At 48.7% G+C, this 19,337-nt stretch overlaps 2 protein-coding genes across 2 annotated transcripts in view; both read right to left on the reverse strand.

Moving 5' to 3' along the window:
- The window catches only part of ttyh2 (tweety family member 2), a 39,768-nt gene extending 24,460 nt beyond the window's left edge, over positions 1 to 15,308 (reverse strand). Inside the window, 2 exon segments of the mRNA XM_062475197.1 lie at positions 2,390 to 2,565; positions 14,846 to 15,308. Coding sequence (XP_062331181.1) covers positions 2,390 to 2,565; positions 14,846 to 14,974 — 305 coding nt within the window. The 5' untranslated portion in view covers positions 14,975 to 15,308.
- A 1,190-nt stretch (positions 15,309 to 16,498) lies between these two features.
- Positions 16,499 to 18,771, reverse strand: rpl38 (ribosomal protein L38). Its single transcript, XM_062475383.1, has 5 exons — positions 18,702 to 18,771; positions 18,470 to 18,496; positions 17,809 to 17,869; positions 17,548 to 17,670; positions 16,499 to 16,571 (listed from the first exon to the last, which is right to left on the reverse strand). The coding sequence occupies exons 2-5, from the start codon at positions 18,470 to 18,472 to the stop codon at positions 16,546 to 16,548; spliced, it is 213 nt and encodes a 70-aa protein (XP_062331367.1). The 5' UTR covers positions 18,473 to 18,496; positions 18,702 to 18,771; the 3' UTR covers positions 16,499 to 16,545.
- Between the last annotated feature and the right edge of the window lie 566 nt (positions 18,772 to 19,337).

Here is a 19,337-nt window from a genome sequence, read left to right on the forward strand (position 1 = left end):
CAAATACAGAGAGACAGATGACGTGAGAGAGATAGACAGAGATAACGAGAGAGAGAGAGAGATAAGTAGAGGGAGGGAGGGGCGAATGAGCCAAAGAAAGAAAAAAGTGAGGGAGTGGTGTGTGTGTGTGTGAGAGAGATCTGGCCCCCTCACAGCAGTGAGTGTGTGTGCGTGCGTGCGCGTCTTCGGATCTGCAGGCATAAGATGACGACTACATGGAAAAGACAACCAGCTCTGGAGCCAAGGTAGACTAGGTGAATCACTGTTACGAGAATGAGGTTATACGAGAGAGAGAGAGAGAGAGAGAGAGAGAGAGAGAGAGAGAGAGAGAGAGAGAGAGAGAGAGAGAGAGAGAGAGAGAGAGAGAGAGAGAGAGAGAGAGAGAGAGAGAGAGAGAGAGAGAGAGAGAGAGCGAGAGAGAAAGAGAGCGCACTACGGCTATCAAGACTACCCTCATAAGCTCCTTAAATCTCCTCCAGTCCGAACTGGGCAGCATAATTGGATTACTACCCACCATTTCAAAGGGCCCATCTATTTGAAATCTGCACACTTTTATCATCCCATATGTCCCCCGGGCATTTGAAGAGACAGCTATGCGGGCTCCAGACTCCAGGGTCTGTCACAACAACGTTAGGAGAGAGTTTGGAGCAGGGTGGAGGGTGGGTCCAGTTCCACAGACAGTCCCCCCGGACAGGGAACAGCATCACAACATCCCTCCATCACAACACCTGGCTCGATGGCAGATCTCATTTAATTTAGCCTCGCTCGGGATGCGGCGAAGGATGACAATACATCCCACAAGCGCCAAACAATGTTGCGGAGGGGTCGGCGCGAGATGACAACATGTCCGCCTCGACCTCCTTGGCGACAAAAGACATGCATCGGACTGGCAGGTTGAACTGAGGCTGGCCTCTTAGGGTGCCACTAAGCCTCCGTCAAGGCAGAGGGGACAGTCAGGCGGGCAAGTTCATTGTTGCCCACTCGTGTGAACCTCTCGAAAAGAATTGGACGAGTCGCTCTCTGTTTCAAGACGCATCTTTCGATGATTCAGCACAGCTCGAGACATGCTTTGGCATGTTTGACGACGACTGTGCCAGTCTATGGGACAGGGGGGTCTAGGAAGGAGGGAAATCCAGAGCAGATAAGAAGCAAATGTGGAAGGAGTGGGGATTTCCTACTGCTTATGATAATCACAATCAGTAGATATGCTCTTTCCTCCTCATCTTTTCATATATTCTGATTATTCATTCATGTATCTGTGTTCCCACTGTAACTTCTATTGGGTTCTTATGATAGCCAAGGGTCTATGATGTGCAGTAGTATACGCCTGATTGAATAACAATCCAAACCTGTTGGCTGCGTGTTGTCAAATGTTTCCCTTTCTACTATAAACACTGTCCTCTGACCTTCATGCCTCCGAGAGACTTTGCTAGAACGGCTGTGCATCTGAACAGGTCGTTTTTATGCAGAGGCGTTTCTTCAACTCTCTCTGGAGCCCGCTGGCTGTCTAAGCCTTATAGACCAAGGATCTAAACTGACCGTCTCGCCGTTCCAGTGGAGACGTTCACAACTTTCTTCCATGCGCCCAAACGCTCATTTTTAAGGCTTGTAAAAGAGTTTGTCCAGGTTTCTTTAAATTTTGGGCTGTTTCCTCAGTGAACTGAAGAGTGTGGTCCTGTTTTCTTAACAGTGGTCACGGCGATGCACTTAACCCCACAATGAGCCTTGTCTTTACAACAGAAGGTCTCCGGGGGGGGGGGGCTAGAGGCCTGGGTAACTCAATCACGAGGAGAAGGAGGCCAAAAAGATGACTGTCACGAGACAGAAGAAGGGCTCTTTATATCTCACTCCTCCGACAGATTCAATCAGCCTCAACTCTGGTGAGGGAGAGAGAGGGCGGGGCGGGTTGGGGTTGGGGGGGGGGGTGGCACGGCCCCCGGGAGACAAGCCGCGTCCGCACCCGCCGCCGCCGTCACACCATTGGGTCGCCCTCGAGTGGCGCTGCTGAAACGGTGCTGATTGGAGCGTTCTGTCCTTGATTCGAGAATAGGTGCATCAAAGTGGATTGGGGGAGGTAGGGAGGGAAGGAGGGAAGGAGGGAAGGAGGGAGGGAATCCTTGAAGAAAACTTGTGTTCGTCTTCTCTTCAAACTTGTCAGAATACCCACGTGCTTACCTTTTACAGAGTACATTAAAAAAATATACATACGTGACTTTGAAGACAGAGACAGAGAGACACGGAAAGAGAGAGACAGAAAGACACAGAGAGAGACAGACAGAGAGACAGACAGAGAAAGACAGAGAGAGAGACAAAGAGAGAGACGAGGGAGCTAAGGCGCGAGCAGGAGAAGCCCGGGGGGGGGTATCCGTCCCGCTAACGAGCCGCTCACCAGCTGATGAGGCCGGCCGTCACGGCGGACCAGGTGACGCAGCAGGAGGCTGGCCTCTTGCTCTCCTCCTCCTCCTCCTCCTTGTGGCAGCAGCACAGGCAGCTCAGGTACACGGCCAGGCAGAGCAGGTTGAGACCCAGGCCAGCGGCAGCCACACAGCCCAGGAAGATGAGAGACTGCAGGGAGAGAGAGGGAGGGAGGGAGACAGAGGGGGAGAGGGAGGGAGAGAGTGTGAAGACATCGTATTTGATTGCATCTCAAACCTGATGAAGGGCACATACATAGATATCACACTACGTGGCCGGGTGTGTGCCGTGTACATGGAATCACTTCCCGGCCATTTCAACTGGCCATGACAACGAGCGTCTCGTCTCTCAATAGTGCCTTTATTCCCTCCCAGACGGAGGAGGAGAGAGGAGGGCTGAGGAAGAAGGGGTTAGGGGGGAGAAGAGAGGGGAGTAGGGATAGAGAGAGGAGAGGAGAGCAAGATTTGAAGGACAGAATCGGGGGAGAGGAGAGGCGACCTCTCTCTTTCATCACTCCAGCTGGGGAACAGGTGCTTCCGCAACCCCCTCTCTCGGTCCTCCTCCGCCCCTCCCATCTCTCACTCCACCCCTCCCCTCCTCTCACTCCACCCCTCCTTCTCTCTCTCTCACTGTCAAAGGTGGAAGTGCCTAGACAGAAAAACCAGGCTGCGTCTCACAGACTGAGCAAATACTGAGCTTCTTTCAACACACAGGATGGAGTCGTGCAAGACTCCCCTCTCCTCCATCTTCCCGCTCCCTCCTTTGTTCTGTCTCTCCCGCAGCCATCTGGCTCCAATTTGGGATGTCATCTGTCCTGTAAGACCGCAGGGGGAATCTAAGCGGGGCAACGCGCAGAGCCTCGGCGTCACGAATCCCCCAGAAAAACGTCCAGGTGAGCCGCTAACGCGACACACGGCGTCGCCCTGACAAACGTCAAGGTGCTCTGCTTCTACCGCCACGAAAGGAGGGAGGAATCATGAGCAGGAAACCCCCGGAGCAGTCCGTCACAACAACAACGCCGTCCCGACACTAGGCTTCCCTTGTTCGTATCGTTGCGTGCGGTGTGGGCCATTAAACCGGAGCTAGTTATCTTAATTCCTCATGCGTTTTTGCACTGTTATGACTCTCACCCCTCCCCTCTGCCCTGACCCCCCTTCACACCATCCCTCCACGGCACACTATCCATCTGTTGGGGAGCAACGGCTTATGACCTATTTCACGGCTACATGACTCCCCTGTGGAGGAATAAAAAGGGCCCCGGCTGCTGAAATCAATATCCTGATAAACACCCGGAGGAGGAAGAAGGCCCCGGGTCAAAGCAGGCCCACGATGATGACCTCACCAAACCCCTTCGTTATGTAGAGAGCCTTCAGCCCAGAGACAACGGGGATGTAAATTGGTGTGTGTGTGCGTGTGTGCTCTTCCAAACAGATGACAGACTCTGACTTAAAATTAGGTTAAAAACGTTATTGTTTAGTCAATTCTACGACTGTTAAAGGTAAGTATGTTACTAGTTGGAGGCAACGGGGGACGGGTTGTTTCCATCCTTATTCTATAAGTATAACTTATTTTAGAGTTCTCTTCCCCTGGAACAGATTTCATGTTCCAAACGAGGGGGGCTGTCGCTGTCTTGGTGTGTGGGGTTGCATCAAATTCCCCTTTTTTGCTCTGTTAAATTGCTGCACCAGTCCACACTTGACCGGTGGGGATCTCATTCTATTATGACTGTAACTGTTAGCTGCTCCTGGCATTCTCTAATCCCTGCTCTCCTCTCTCTGTCCCCCCCCCCCCCACACACATCCCTTGTGGTGTGGGGGGTTTGAGTTGTCAGCACCTGCCTGGTCGTCGGTCAGCCAACGCTGGACCTGGTCGCGAGTCTCCCGGTCCTGTCCTACATCTATAAAGTTGAACAATGGATTTTGGTGTTTCAAAACCCATCGACACTGTATGACTATGTTTAGCCTGTGTTCTGCTCCTCTCTCTCACTAACCGTCTCTGGAGGAGGGGATCCCTCTCTGAATTGCTCCTCCCAAGGTTTCTTCCATTTTTTTCTCCTGTTGAGAGTTTTTTGGGAGTTTTTCCTTGTCTTCCTTGAAGGTTTAGGTTGGTTGAGGGGCAGTTCTATGGGCGTATGTGAAGCCCTCTGTGACATGCTTGCGTGTAAAAAGGGCTATACAAATACATTTGATTTGATTTGACTCTGACAGCCAGAGGTGCAGGGTTGGTCGTCCTGGGCTGTAGGGGGGGGGGGGGGGGGGGAGCTGGGACATGAGGGAGCAGGAGGGCTCTACAGTGTAATTGAGGTTACCATGTGAACCAAGATGGGGGGGGGGGGGGGCAGCTGAATGGGACAGGCCCAGGAAGGTGGGGGGATGGGTGGGATACATTGCCCAGAAGGACAACCCGGGGGTGGGGGGGGGGGGGGCTCGTCCTCTGCTCTGAACACACCCCTTCGCCTGCCATGGCAACCGGCAAAGTTTGCATCGGACTGAAAGAGGGAATTATCCCAGCCCAACAGCATGTGACAGGGCAGCCAGAATGACCATGCTGCAGTCTTGTGACTCCTCCAGCACTGGGGACAGAGAGGTAGAAGGGAATGAGTTGGAGGACAAAGAATAGAGGGGGGGTGGGGGTGGACGGAGAGTAAATGCATGAGACAGAGCTGGGAGCCATAAAATGAATAAACTAACATTACCGAGAGTTGGTTCGGTGTCTGCTCTCAAAGCACTCAGGGCTTGAAGAACAACTCCAACTCGTCTCTCCCTCTGTCTCTCTCTCTGTCTGTCTCTCTCTCGGTCTCTCTCTCTGTCTTTTCATATTTCTCTCACTCTCCTTCCCTCCACCATCTCTCTCTCATGTACCAGTGTGTGTGCTAAAGTAATGGCCATGAATTATGTAGCACCTGTATTCAGAGTGAAGTCGTTGTGCCAGGGGACGCGCGCGCGCCCACACCCTCAACAACCGCGACTCAACATCTCAGCGCCATTAGGACGCCGTCGTTCATCGCTCATTTCGAGCGCTCCACCGCCCTCTGTGAGCACACGGTCTACCCGTCGCCGAAACCTCGTTAACACATCGTCGAGATGTCGCAGACAGCTGGTTTTCCGTCAGCGGATGACCTTTCCCTTCCCGCCGCTGTACATTGAGCTGTGTGGATCTTCTGGAGTCGGCTTCGCATTTCGGCTGAAGGCAGCCTTCACGGCGCTGGCCCACTTTCCCCTCGCTAAGCAGTCGACACCCTCCTACCTTCAGTCCCCAGCCGCTCTCTCTCTCTCTCTCTCTCTCTCTCTCTCTCTCTCTCTCTCTCTCTCTCTCTCTCTCTCTCTCTCTCTCTCTCTCTCTCTCTCTCTCTCTCTCTCTCTCTCTCTCTCTCTCTCTCTCTCTCCGTCCTGCTTTGCTCGTCTCTGGCTACCTCTCTCTTTCTTTCTTTGTTGGGAAGGGGGATGGGGTGAGCAGGATGCCAAATTGGAGGAGAAGGAGGATGAGAGGAGGATGGGAAGGCGCAGCTCAGCAGAAATGAAGTCCCGAGAGCGGGCGAGAGAGAGAGAGAGAGAGAGAGAGAGCGAGAGCGAGAGCGAGAGATGGAGAGAATGCGTAGTGATGAGTAGTGAAAAACACAGGGGTGGGGACGAGTTAGAGAGGAAAGGATAGGGGAAGGAAAGGCCAAGTGTGTGTGTCAGTGTGCGTGTATGAGAGTGTGTGTGTGTGTGTGGTGTGACTGTGTGACTGATGAGGGGAATGCAAGAGAAGGGTGTGTTGGGAACGTAAACAGAGCTACCATCATGTGCGTGATGGTCGAAAGACAAAGCCATGGAGTCAGTTCTTGGCCGACTCTCACTCTCTCTCTCTTCCCAAGAACAGGGTAGACAGAGTACCGTGTTTAACTCCAGGAACAAGCTCACATCTCTGCTGAGCAGAGCAGACATTCCACCAAAGGAGTTTTGGTTGCTTCGACGTGCGCTACACTTCTGTTGACGCTGATAACAACAACAGATAGTGCTAAAAAGTGACGGTGTGGTCGAACCTTTTGAAAGGTTACAAAGACACCACACAGGAGTGTTTGGCTGCAGTGGTGAAGAGCAGAGACCCGACTATCGGCACTCTCTAAGCTGAGTTAGTAGACTTTTCAGAGGAGCGTGACTAATGCCTTGGCTAGCCCTCACTGAGGAAGGCCTTTCAGCCGTCTGTCACACACCTTCATCCATAGTCAAACAGCAGGAGAACAAACACATACACACACTCACCTCTACTACAGCCACACACACATCCCCCGCTACACACACGCATACACAAACACACCACACTGGCCTCAAGGGAGATTTGGGACAAAGGGAGCATATAGCCTGAAGACGGAGCCTTCCGGAAGGCCCTGTGGGAGTCATTCCCAAATCCCTCGCTCCCTGAGTAGCCCTTATAGCTAATGGCAAACGCACACTGGAAGGTGAAAACACATGTGACAGTGACATAGACAATCAGCCTTCAGCTCAGACAACCAGGAAGTCAAGCCTCCGCCATATTTTTATGTTATACAAATTTATGACCTAAACAACACGGTCGAATTTGACGTTGCTAGCTCATGTTCTCGTTACAAAAACTGTGCGGGCACTAAAGTTATATGTTCAGTGCCATCACTAATGCAACGTAACGCAAAAGAAGTCCATGTACATTAGCTGAGCAGCTATAAATCATGCAAGCGTAAGCATGGAGTGGAGCTAGCTTGCCGGCTAAATGTGGACTAAGCACTTCTGGAGTCAAGTCCCCCGTGTCTCAGGCAGTGGTGGGCTGGGGTTGGTGGTGGTGTTGGGCTGGGTCAGGTGGTGGTGTTGGGCTGGAGCAGGTGGTGGTAGTGGGCTGGAGCAGGTGGTGGTGTAGGGCTAGAGCAGGTGGTGTTAGGATGGGGCAGGTGGTGGTAGTGGGCTAGGGCAGGTGGTGGTGGTGGTAGTGGGCTGGAGCAGGTGGTGTTAGGATGGGGCAGGTGCTGTGCAGCTGGTCTCCAGGGTGCTTGCTGCTGGACCAGTCCAAGAGCTCTGTGACTGAGGTTAGACATCAGTGGTTCAGGGTGGCTGATGCACAACCTGGCTGAAAAGCAAACAATAAAAATCCTGCTGGTGGACTGCTTTGGTGTCTGTTTAAAACGGACACTACAGAACTGTCCTGAGATCATTACAGCAACAGCATGAATATCTAACCCCCAAAGGCGAGTAAAGACAGCTTTAAAAGTCGAAATTACATCACCAAGAAGCAACTCCCCCCATTCTTAAATACCAATGGAGCGGTCCACCTCCATGTCTTCCTTTCAGTCTTGGCCTGTTCCACTCTGATGGCCGGGGATGCCCTGGGGCGTTGTTTCCAGCTGAGTGCACTCGGCTGGGCCGGCCCACGCTCACAGCTGGGACACTATTAAGTCCCCGAAGAGCGGCCCCATGGGTAATGGATGAGGCCGGAGGAGGAAGGAGGAGGGGGATTCTCTCCGCTGGCGTTTAAGGCCTCCTCTCACGCTCGCCTGGCCGGCGTTCCTTTACACTTACCTCCAACAAGCAGGCCGTATCAGGGTGTGTGTGTGTGTGTCTGTCTGTGTGTGTGTGTGTGAGAAAGAATGAGTGAGTGACTTGGAGAAAGAGACAGCATGTCGCGTCTGTTGTGTGAAAGAGTTTACAGTACTATCGGAAACCCGGACCACCTTCACAAAATTCCGTTTGACCTCTCATCGCCCCGGTCAAGCTAGTCTCCCTTGCTTCAAGTGTATCATTTACCCATTTCCTGAACCCTCTCTCGGAACCTAAACCCTAACCCTGCACCCCCGAGGGGGCGGGGAGGGGGTCATGAGGGTGAGTCACACGCCGCCCCCACCCCACACACACACACAACAAAGGGTCCCATCCCCCACTTGTGTTCCACACCACGCTGAAACAGGCCTAGATGGTCGTAGTGCCCGAGGGCCACTGGGCCGCATGAATACACTTGTCCTTCCACTTCCTGCTGGTGACTTGGTAAACAAACGCACTCGGGCCCCGGGATGCCAAAGCCTCGATACATTGGAAACGACCCCATGAAAATTATGTGCCGATCACTGACCATGCGCCAAGAGTGGAAAGCGTGGCTGATAGCAGGCACGCTCGTTTTGTGTGTTCCGCTTTGGGAGACCTTTCGGGGGCGCACAGCAATAACGAGTCTGTGCGAAGGTGAGGTGAAACATTTCAAAACCAATTTAAATCACAAGCCTGGTTGTGTAGACATCAAAATAACCTTGTCCTTTATCAAACACACACACACCATCAATACTAAAGGCAATGCCAGCGTTTGAATGAGACAATCAGCGCACACCAAATCAGTTGGTAGCCCTTTGCTGCTCTGTTGATAAAAGCGCTCCAACCTCCACGTCACGCATCAACATAACCGAGTCAAAGGTAACTGCCAAACCACCAATATTCCTTCACCAAGGATTCCGTGTTCCTGGAGTAGTGGGAACTGCCTCCTCCACCTCACATCAGCACAGAGCCGGCCTACGCAGGGGGCCTCCGAAAGAGAGAGAGAGAGAGAGGGGCCAATCAGGTGATGCTAATCTCTGACTACAAGCAGCATGGAGACAGATTGGGGTTAATGACCTTCTGTTAGGCCTGGGCCCCTCACAGCAGTGTGCGTGCGCGTCTTCTGATCTGCAGGCATAAGATGACGACTACATGGAAAAGACAACCAGCTCTGGAGCCAAGTAGACTAGGGTGAATCCTTGTTACGAGAATGAGGTTATTGAGAGAGAGAGAGAGAGTCCACGGAACTAGATAATGAGATTTATCTGCTTATTCGTGGGAGAAGCAATAAATACCAATCCAGTGAAGGTGCAGGGTTAACAGTAAGCCATGCTTTCACACGTGTTACAGCTGTTATCACAACCACAGGAGCCATTTCAGAGTTAAAGCTCTTCCAGACATAGAAAGAGGTTTTGATACTTTTCCAGAACAGTACCAGGAGCAGCTGCTGACAACAACACGCTGGGAAGACAAAAACATGGATCCCCACCAAACAAACAATGAAACTGGGATTTTTTCTGTCTCAGAATCTGTATTTAGTCAAACGATTGAGATAATAACCACAACAAACACATAACCCATGCTGGAGGGATCTATGGTTGAGTCTGACTAAGACCAGGAAGTAGGGCCCCTTGTTCCAGCCGGGGATGAAAGACACCACACTTCAGAAGAGTCAGTGTCGTAGTCACACTTCTGAATTTGGTCTCTAAAAAACAAACTCAGCAAACAGCTCATCAAGCCAAGCTTGACTTAACACCTCTTCAGTAACAGCTATGAACAATCCTTCTTAAATACTGTATATTCTGGATTTACATGTTTGGCTTAATGTCAGGTTTGTTCGTAGTGAAGAAGAAAGCAGACGAGATGACTTGAATATTCTAGATTATTTCCTCATTGGTGACAGGAAATCCCCACATGACTCCTCCTCATAACTCTCGTGTCCAGGCATCCTCCTGCACATCACACTTCCTGTTTTTTTTATTGTTTTTTTTTAAAGGCATGAGCAAGGGAGAGAAAGAGAGACATGTAGAAAGATGAGCTGACAAACAGTGAAGGTGGGGGTGGGAGAAAGAGAGAAAGACAAGAGGATAGACGGAGGTCTGGAAGAGATTGTTTGGGGGCACTGAGGCGGAACATTGTTCCCAAGGAGCCTCTGTAGGCATAGCCACCGAAGCGTAAAGATTATACGTGTGTGTGTGTGTGTGTGTGTGGGGGGGGGGGTTAACTGAATGCTGTGTTTATTCGTCCCATATCACTCCATGTCACGCTAATAGTACAGGAGAGTGCTCTTCCAGGGCTTTCTATGGAAGCGTGTCTGCGTGGTCCAACTGGGACGAGTGACTAGACGACAGTGGCAGACATCTTTTGTCCGCTGCTATTGATTCGGCTTTCCATCGGTTGCAGTCTCTCTGAACCCAGGGTGGGCCACAGGAAACCTAGTCACCCGCAACCACACAGGTGTGTTAGTGGACACTCTGAACCTGTGATTTATCCAGTGAATCACTGACAAAAGTCCCCTAAACTCCTAGTGTGTACGTTCTGGTAATGATGACTATTCTTGAGACAACCAGGGGCGTCGGAGATGTTCTGACACTCTGACAGGATGTGACATCAGAGGCACCACCTGACAGGAAGGAAGTCTCGGGTTTGGTCTCAGTGGGGGCCATCTTTCACACCTCTGCTTCCACAGCTGTCCTCTGGTCGAGCGCCGTTTATCTCAACCCAGCATGACACAGGAGGACTGGGGAGGCTTCAGGACAGAGACAGACCCATGCTGCAACTGACACTGGCAACACTACTTCGAACTAAATATCCAGATAAACATAACCATAAGAAACAAATAGTTGTTTAATTTAAATTTAAATTTACTGCATGTTTATTGCGAGAACTGTGCAGGAAAACAGCCTTGGCCAAACAAGGCGGTTATTGGGTTTCTGTTTACCTCTGTGGTGAGGGTTTTGAACCCAGTAGAATCCATAATACAAACACACCAACTCTCATAAACAGCGATGGGTCACATAACAGGATGTGGATGAATCATATGGACCGAAACCTTTTGACCTGTTCTGTTTTGGCAGCGTGCTCTACAGTTGACCCTTTTGCTAAAACACACAAATGTGATATGAAGAGAAATTAGGGCCCTGGCCTATTTTTAAAAAGAGCCTTCTAGGTGTTTTTTTTTTTTTTGGTTTTGCCCTCCTTCCCCTTGCATCCCAGTATAGCCCATGCCTAGACACAGAGAGAAAAACAGACAGAGAGAGAGAGAGACAGGCAGAGACAGAAAGAGACGGAGAGAGAGAGAGAGAGACAGAGAGCAGAACACATTTACAGCTTGCTGGGGCAAAAGTGACTAACACACGAGTATGACGAGGCTAGTACACTGTAATCTAATGATATGACTGGAGGCATAGGATACAGCTTTTCAGACAGCAATGTCTGAAAACCAGTCTCCTCACATATGACAGCAGACCACTCTTCTGTCGATTCTGCAATTCATTAATCTCAATTCTCCGGTCAGGCGACCGAAGTGACTGGCATTCCATTTAATGACGCCCACAGCAAAGTCCAATAGTGAGAACAAGAGGCCAATAGGCTAGGCATGTTTGGGACTGCAGCCAACCCCATGCTATAGCGAGCACACATACACACACACACAGATGAAGTTGGAGGGACAGAGCCACACTAAGATCACGACCCCAGCATTCCATTCCATTCTATGGGCCGAGACCAGAGGAGGAATTCCCAAACCCTGGCTAGGCTAAAATAGGCCAATTACAATGGACCTCTGCTACGCCGTCTAAGCCAGGCATGGGAACCCACTCAATAGCCTCCAAACTGCCTCACTGCCCAGAGATCGATGGAAGCAATTTGGCTGAGAGAAAGAAAGAAAAGAGACGATAGGATAATATAGCATTCTTATAGTAACAGCAGAGAGCTGAACGTTTTCCCCTAATTGGAATTATTCAAAACAATTATTTATCGAGCAATTATTCCAGACAAAGAACTTCTCTGACACATTACATTTACTGACGGGCCTTAACGTCTTCAGGCTGCACAGAGTGCTCTGAATCACCCTACTGAAGTCGGCGTCACTGTTGTGTTCTAGTGCAGCGGTCTTTAACCCCGTTCCTCAGGGCCCACTGTCCTGAAAGGATTTAGATGTTTCTCTGCACCGACGCACCTCATTCAAACGAAAGGTCGTTCCCAGGCTACGCCAGAGCTTAACACATCAGCTCTGGCGTGACCCAAATGTTCATAACGAACCATCGTTGTGTTTACCCAATTTTACCCAATACAAAAACAAATTAAAATAATTTTCTTTTAACCTTTGCAATGTGGGGGGTCTGAGACAGCCTAGCTGTTAAAAGAAAATGCTTCACTTTGTCTTTGTATGCGGTAAATCTGTCGCAATACGACGGTGGGTCACAATGACTGATGGGTCAGAATGACCCGAAGATAACACAAGGGTTAATAACGACCATTCATTTGAATCAGGTGTGAGACTCAAGGCGTGACATTTGTCCTGTGTGTTTTAGAAAGAAATAAAACACACAGGACGGTTGGCCTTAAGGACCAGGGTTGAAGACCACTGCTCTGTGGTATTGCCAAAAGGGACAATGTAGCTGCAACAGATTGGGTCTGGAAAGCCGGCTCACTGTCACTTCACAACTGAGCTAAACAGTGTTTATGATTACAGGGTATATTTAGACCTGTGATGGAGGAGACGGTGGAGCTGTGCCATAGTAACCGAGTTAAGTCCAGGATGCTTAAATCTGTAACATTCAGCACATTAGGGTTGATTAGACTGAGTTTAGGAGCCAGAATGGCTGGATGCTAACCCGGGGTATACATAAGGAGGACGAGCACCTCTGCTGAATGACCGTGGACACCCACAGACCCGTCGCTACTCTGACGTCTGGCCTGGTTACACAGTGGTGTGTGATGTGTACCTAGCAGGGCAGACAGAGCTTTGCGGGATGGAGGAGGTGGGGTGGAGGCGTGGATTGGTTGTGTCAGGGCTCAGAAATGGCAGAGTGTTGAGGAGGTGGCAATGAGAGGGGGTGAGAGGTGAGGCAGGTTGTTGTGACCCAGGGGGGTGCTGATGCCTCGGTGAGATTCTGCAGGTCTCCCACGGAGCATCCTCGTCCTCTCCTTCGACGTCCTCATCCTCTCCTCAGCGTTGACTCTCTCTCTCTCTCTCTCTCTCTCTCTCCCTCTCTCTCTCTCTCTCTCTCTCTCTCTCTCTCTCTCCCTCTCTCTCTCTCTCTCTCTCTCTCTCTCTCTCTCTCTCTCTCTGTCCGCTTCCCTCTTTCCTTCCTGCTGCCGTCAGATCTAATGGAAGTGGACAGCAACAGAAACCAGCACTGTCTCTCCTTCTCTCTCGCCCTCTCCCTTCTTTTTACGCATCCCTCTCCCTCGCTCTCTCTCTCCCTCTCGACCGCGCTACCCATTAGCCCGTCCATGGCAGGAATCCACCCTTCACCACCTGCTGGGGTGTAGCCTAAAGGGCTGTGGTTTCCCAGTGTGGATACAGACCGAGGACAGGTGATGGAGGGGGTGAGGGAGTGTGGGGGAGGGGAGGGTTCGAGGGAAGGGTTCTCCGACAGCCCAAAACAGAAAAGGCAGAAACAAATAAACCAGGGCGTTAACAGTTGATTCTGGACCGATAAAGGACACACGCACAGTGCGACTTGGGTCCTCTGCACTGAGAACTCCTTATGTCCCTGTTATCAGATATGTTTGGAGCACAGAACTCACGGCAACGCTTAAATATGTAACAGTTCTACTGATTAGCGAGATTCAAAAGTGTTCAAAGGCAGCACAGTGTATAGGAACACAACAGTCAGTGACATCCTGCAAACAGCTTCAAAGCTGGAGAAAACCGACACATCATGTCACCTCCCCTAGAGACAGCTAGGATCCCTGTACACCCCTGCTTCCCTCTTCTCACATTATCTTTATATACGTGAGTGAGAGTGTGTGTGAGAGACAGAGACAGAGACAGAGACAGAGACAGAGAGAGAGAGAGAGAGAGAGAGAGAGAGAGAGAGAGAGAGAGAGAGAGAGAGAGAGAGAGAGAGAGAGAGAGAGAGAGAGAGAGAGAGAGAGAGAGAGAAGTTGGGAACAGCAACACATCACATTCCCATCTCAAGAAAAAAAAAAGAACAGCTAATTGAAGCCAGCAGACTGGGAGGGTGTCTCCAGTTGTGTAGTAGTGACTGAAGAAGTGGACACATCTGCTGAAATTGCATTTGTTGGTGGTTAACAAGCCAGTAGGTCTGTGTGTTTACCCTTGTGTACACTACTGGGTGTCAGTTCCCCTCTCTCACAGCGCAGTTCTGGACTGTATTTAGGACTTACCTGGCAGCACAGGGGTCAACAGGGGCAATACTGGACAGTTTTCCCACTCCACTTCCTGTCTTAAATCCCTCCCTTTTGATCACAATCACAGCTGATGACGCCAAACCCCGGAGACCCCAGCATGCTGAGCTGCTTTGGGTATTGTGTTTTGATAGGATTACAACACGTGTATAACATACTTTGTGACTGACATGTACAGTAATTTACTTCTTAATGTAAATCAAGGCCGGAATCAAGTTCATTGGAATTTTTTATTCATTAATAAGGAGGGTGCGGGTGTGGCTCTGGAGCCAATTTTATCGAAACTTAACGACAATATGTTCACTGACTAGAATAAATGCATTTGAACACGCAACATTCTTTTGATAACCGTAAACAGAAAAGAGGCACGATTTGGTAGTTTTTTGTACATTATAGCCTACATAACAATACAATCATAGTAGGCTACACCTGAGACTTGTATGGGCTACAGCAGTGACCCGTGTTATATTAGACCCCTGTTCCAAAGTTACCCCTCCAGTAACCCCGGTCGGCTCACTCACCTGCTGGTAATTTTCATCTTCTGGGTTAAAGTTGTTGTCAACAGGCTGGAATCTTAGGTTGATGTGTGGGAAATTATGTAGCCAGTAAGTCCACCAAGGTGCGATGTAGTCTACGCGTGCGGAAGACATCACTGTAAACTTCGCGTATCCAATATTGAGGTGCGTTTCTTTATGCTGAGCGGTCAGCCACGGTCCGCCGTAGAAGTCCTAGTCCCGTCTCATGCCAAACAAAGCATTGAAAAACGCATGCTATTGTGTAAAAAAAAAAGCTTGCACCTGAGTCTGAAGATGTAGCGAGTTTGTCAAATTACAATGTTGTGCATCCCAATATGTCATAATTGGGATAAATAACAAGCAGATCCCATTTCCCGTCAATCTGTCTTCGCCCTACAACCTACCCACCGCTTCTGTTTGGTCTAGTTGCTCACACTGAAAACGCAAAATGTGTATCCACACAACGGTAGCTTCACGGGAACGCCCCTCCCATTGTGGGGCACGGGACTTCAATGATACAGTACGGGAAGACGGGAAGATATCCAACGGCAGTCAATAGCCTAAGAAAGTAAAATATACTCGTAGGCTACAATAATTTGTTATAATTTATTATAGTATAGTATTAAAAAAGCATTGACATTTCCTTAAGTTAGAAAACTATAGAATTAGACAGTTTAGGAGTGGTGACGATCCAACACTGCCATCTAGTGCGAAAATAATATTGAGGCCTTTTCAGTACGTTTACAATTACAGGTCTTAAGTATGAAACCATTTTCAATTATTAACTAAACTAAAATGTCATTGGCATAAAAAGGTTCGGTAAAATTAAAAAAGGATGCAGCAAGGATTCAGCAGATAAAATATAATGCACTGCATCAGCAATTAGGTTTGAATAGTTTGACAACGATTAATGGTTGACATTCAGGGCTGACAAATGTGTGGTCTGAAGATGAGCCTTCAACCCTGTTCCTCAAGACCCAGTGTCACCCATGATGGAGATTCCCCTGCTCCATCATACAAGACATGCAGTCTCATCACATTAAGGTTCTGGGTTTAATTCCTGTCCAGGGCCTTGGTGCTCAGGTGGGAGATTGCATGTTCTTCCCATGCTCACATGGGTTTCCTCTGATAACCCCAATATAGACACAGAACAGATTCCACACCTGCCATGTGCCTGGCCAAGACATGGGTGAGTACTTGGACTTTGCCCTCAGGTACCATGATCACTGCTCCTGACTGCCCTTAGAAGGACAGGATGGCAACATGCTGAGACTTGGCTGACAACCTTGTGTTCCCACTCCCTGTGTGTGTGTCTGCATGATTAACATTCCTTCTAAATCTGCTCAGCATCATTAATGCACAAACTTCCATGTACCAAAACTAGGCCATTCATTGTTCTGCAAAACTGAGCATGTGGGTTATGACCAACATGGGATCTGCATTTACATCTGATAATTCATTTGCCTGGTTGAAAGAGTTGAACCCCTTTAAGCAAGGTGTACAATACTATTGGATAGTCAGGGAAAATCACACCTGGAGCATAGATTCTCAACATAATGAACTACGTCGTCACAAAACAGTAGGAAAAATGGTGCAGTGTTAAATAGCATTGACTGTTTTGCACACACTGGGGCAACATAACAGGCATGACAAAAGATAACGAGTTTTCCCATTTTTATTACAATTTTCTGTACACAGCGTTGGGCTTACTTCAGCTCCTTCACAGCCAGACCTTAAAGACAAAAAAAGAGACAGGATTAAAAACCAAAAACGCATACATCCTCCCGTCAGCAGGCAAGTCATGACTGCACAGCCCCTCTGAAACAGGTCTCCTCAGAGCCAACATTTCACAGTGGAGCTGACTCCTGCTGTCACAGTGGAGCTGACTCCTGCTGTCACAGTGGAGCTGACTCCTGCTGTCACAGTGGAGCTGACTCCTGCTGTCACAGTGGAGCTGACTCATGCTGTCACAGTGGAGCTGACTCATGCTGTCACAGTGGAGCTGACTCCTGCTGTCACGTGACCATGTAGTCATGGTTAAGTTTGTTCGTGGACCGGTGGAACTTCAATTTCGGAAGTGTTCAAAACGAAGCACTTGGTCCATCCTTGATCTAGCAAGTTTGAAATTTCATCGCTGGCACGGAACAGCCCGAGATGTTTGGACAACTTGCAAATATGGTGACACCACGTGTAATAGCATGTCTATACCTATCCCACGTATGATAATTTGAGTTTCCATTTTTAAACCCGGTTCATTACAGGGATGAATGGCTGCCCCTTAAAACGGTCAGACATCATGCACCTTCAGGCTCCAGGCTTTAATGAATTGAAGTAATAATGTGTAGGCTATTTACATCCCCCATGTCCAGAGTATCAGGGCTTGTGTTAAAATGCCATGCTAGTTGCGATCCACTAGTCAGGAAATCATCCTGACGTCAAGCTTCCACTCTACAGATGGGATAGGCCAGATTACTGATACAGAGAAGCATTAGAAAGGCTCACTACTTCACCAGCAGGCCCCATTAATGTTGACATGAACGTTGGTCCAGGTGAACGGTCTAAATACTGTTCAAAGGCAAAAGGCCAATGTGATTTACTGTATTGGTCCAAGGGGACAATTAAAAAAACAAAATTAGAATCCCAATTGTCTTCTGGGGTTTCTATCAGACAGCACGTGATGAGTTGGCCGTTTCCAGGTTGTCACTAACCTGGTGGCAGGGACTGTTTGAGCTTCTCAGCCTTCTCCTTGTCGGTGATGACCAGGGTGTACAGGTACCTGCTGCAGCGCACCTTGAATTTGACATTGTCCTTGTTCTTCTTGATCTTGACGGCTACAAGGGACAGACAATGTGGTGTAAAGTACTTGATAGCGGACATTGGGTGTGTGTGTGTGAAGGGAGAGTTCAACTCTGGGATTTGATTGACATGCCCGCACCACCCATTAGAACATCCGCAAGTATGAAACTTACACTTGGCATCCTTCCTCCTGGCCGTCAGCAGGAAATCTTTGATTTCTTCAATTTTTCGCGGCTGTAAAGAAATATATCCAGTAAGAAAACCGTTCAGCCACTGCCGTTGATTTGGATGCAATAAGTGACTCAGTTTAGTTGGAATTGTTAATGGACCGGTGGAACTGAAGATTCTGGAGTCGAAACTCAGCACTTAGTCCATTCTTGATCTAGCAAGCTTTTAAAGTCCATCACTAGCACAGAACAGCTTGAGATGTATGCATAACTTGCAACTAGCCTGACAAGAAAGGTACCAAACTAGCTTAGTAGCATGCATTCGTGACTAGGCGACTAGCTACGTGACCAGCTGTCCAGCGCAATTAAAAGCAGCTACATTATTTAAAAACACTGACAAAATAGGACTTCATTTTGTTTTTTAAAAAGACAGTTTGTCCTTTGCAAAACATGCGCCCTGCCGGTATGCATCTGGGCTTGTGTTCATGCCACTACACTTTGAGCCTAGCCGCTACCTTGCAAGGCCGGTGTTAGCATTACGACTAGTTTTATGTGGTAAGAGTAGTAAGAGATCGCATGATAGATCGTAACAATTGTTAGATATATTTGAGTCAAAATCAAGTTTTAACTTGCTGTTTATAGCGAACGTTGCGAAATAAGGACTTACCATCTTGCCTTGTCTGCGGACTGAAGGCTAGGAATGGCGGAAAAAGATGGACAGATTATGGAAGAGAACAGTCAAACAAAATGCGATAGAATACAAATACCCGTCAAAACCTATTGATAAGTCTTAACTAGATCATGTTTGTACGATTCGGGCAGTGTCACGAATAACTTTAAAGTGGATGGATTATGATTAGAAATTGTCATGTTGTTTATAAAGGAAATGTGCAACTCACACAGTCTGCAAGAGAGGGGATGAAAGGGGCGGAACTTCCGCTAAGGCAAACCTTATATTCAAAGCACGGCGTCTCGTAGAGGACAAAATTAATTTCGGACAGATTTTTGACAATTGGTTTTAACCACAGAAAATTATTTATGTGGGCAATTGACGATGCTTTAATAAAAAAATGCATTAAATCAAGTAATATCAGATCAAAGATAATCTACTGGACAGGGCACATTACACTACACTAAAAAGTGTTAAATGTGTAAGAATCAGAAGCCTGACAGCATCATTTACATTTAGTCATTTAGCAGACGCTCTTATCCAGAGCGACTTACAGTAAGTACAGGGACATTGCCCCGAGGCAAGTAGGGTGAAGTGCCTTGCTCAAGGACACAACGTCATTTTGCACGGCCGGGAATCGAACTGGCAACCTTCAGATTACTAGCCCGATTCCCTAACCGCTCAGCCACCTGACTCCTCAACCTGAGTTAGGTCATGCTCTCTGAAATTAAGTCAGCCAGAGAAATTACAATTAGCCAAACATTTTCCATTTGTTGTGTTCTTTGAATTCCAATTATAGTACTCAATTCAGAGTGTCTGGATCAAATTGTACCTGTAGCCTATTTTTCAGTATCTTTAGTGAAAA

This window comes from Osmerus eperlanus, chromosome 12 (genome assembly GCF_963692335.1).
Source record: "Osmerus eperlanus chromosome 12, fOsmEpe2.1, whole genome shotgun sequence".
NCBI classification, from domain to species: domain Eukaryota; kingdom Metazoa; phylum Chordata; class Actinopteri; order Osmeriformes; family Osmeridae; genus Osmerus; species Osmerus eperlanus.